Below are 779 nucleotides of genomic sequence, written 5' to 3' on the forward strand. Positions count from 1 at the left end.
GTCCCTTTGTCCCCTTTCACCTCCTCGTCCTCCTTCATCCCCCTCATCCCTCCTCAGTCCTTCATCCCCCTCATCCCTCCTCAGTCCTTTATCCCCCTCATCCCTCTTCAGGTCCCTTCACCCCTCTCGCCCCTCCTCAAGTCCCTCAGTCCTTCATCCCTCTCATCCCTCCTCAAGTCCCTTCATCCCTCTCATCCCTCCTCAAGTCCCTCAGTTCCTTCATCCCCCTCATATTAGGTTGGATATCAGGAAAAATTTTTTTACGGAGCGAGTGATGAGACACTGGAATGGGCTGCCCAGGGAGGTGGTGGACTCACCGCCCCTGGAGGTTTTTAAGATGAGATTGGATGTGGCACTTCGCGCCATGGTCTGGTAACCACAGCAGGGTTGGAGCAAGGGTTGGACTTGTTGATCTCAGAGGTCTTTTCCAACCCGGTTGATTCTGTGATTCTATGAATCCACGATCCCGTCTCATCCTCCTTCATCCCCCTCAGCCCCCACAAAGCTTTTCCCGCCCTTTTTCTGCAGGGGCCATTATGCACGCAACGGCCACAGGCCCCGCCCGCAGCAGTGGATTGGTCGAGAGGCAGATGCCTCAGCATCGGATTGGTCAAAGGACTGTCCGTCAGCGGCAGGTCCCGCCCCCGCTGTCACGACCCCGCGCGGGGTTGCCATGGCAACGCGACGCTGAGGGGAAGGAGGGGCAGCCATGGCGGCCCTGAGGGGGAACGGTGGCCGCTGCAGAGCTGCGGGGCTGTGGGGACGGGCAGGTGAGGCCC

General features: G+C 59.4%; 1 protein-coding gene across 1 annotated transcript in view; it reads left to right on the forward strand.

Moving 5' to 3' along the window:
- Positions 1-364: 364 nt before the first annotated feature.
- NRF1 (nuclear respiratory factor 1) overlaps positions 365-779 on the forward strand; it is a 50,014-nt gene continuing 49,599 nt past the window's right edge. The window contains exons 1-2 of the mRNA XM_029965615.1: positions 365-372; positions 529-635. Of these exons, the coding sequence (XP_029821475.1) occupies positions 365-372; positions 529-635 (115 nt within the window). The remainder of the gene's footprint in view (positions 373-528; positions 636-779) is intronic.

This window comes from Manacus vitellinus, unplaced genomic scaffold (genome assembly GCF_001715985.3).
Source record: "Manacus vitellinus isolate BGI_N305 unplaced genomic scaffold, ASM171598v3 scaffold_110_pilon, whole genome shotgun sequence".
NCBI classification, from domain to species: Eukaryota; Metazoa; Chordata; class Aves; order Passeriformes; family Pipridae; genus Manacus; species Manacus vitellinus.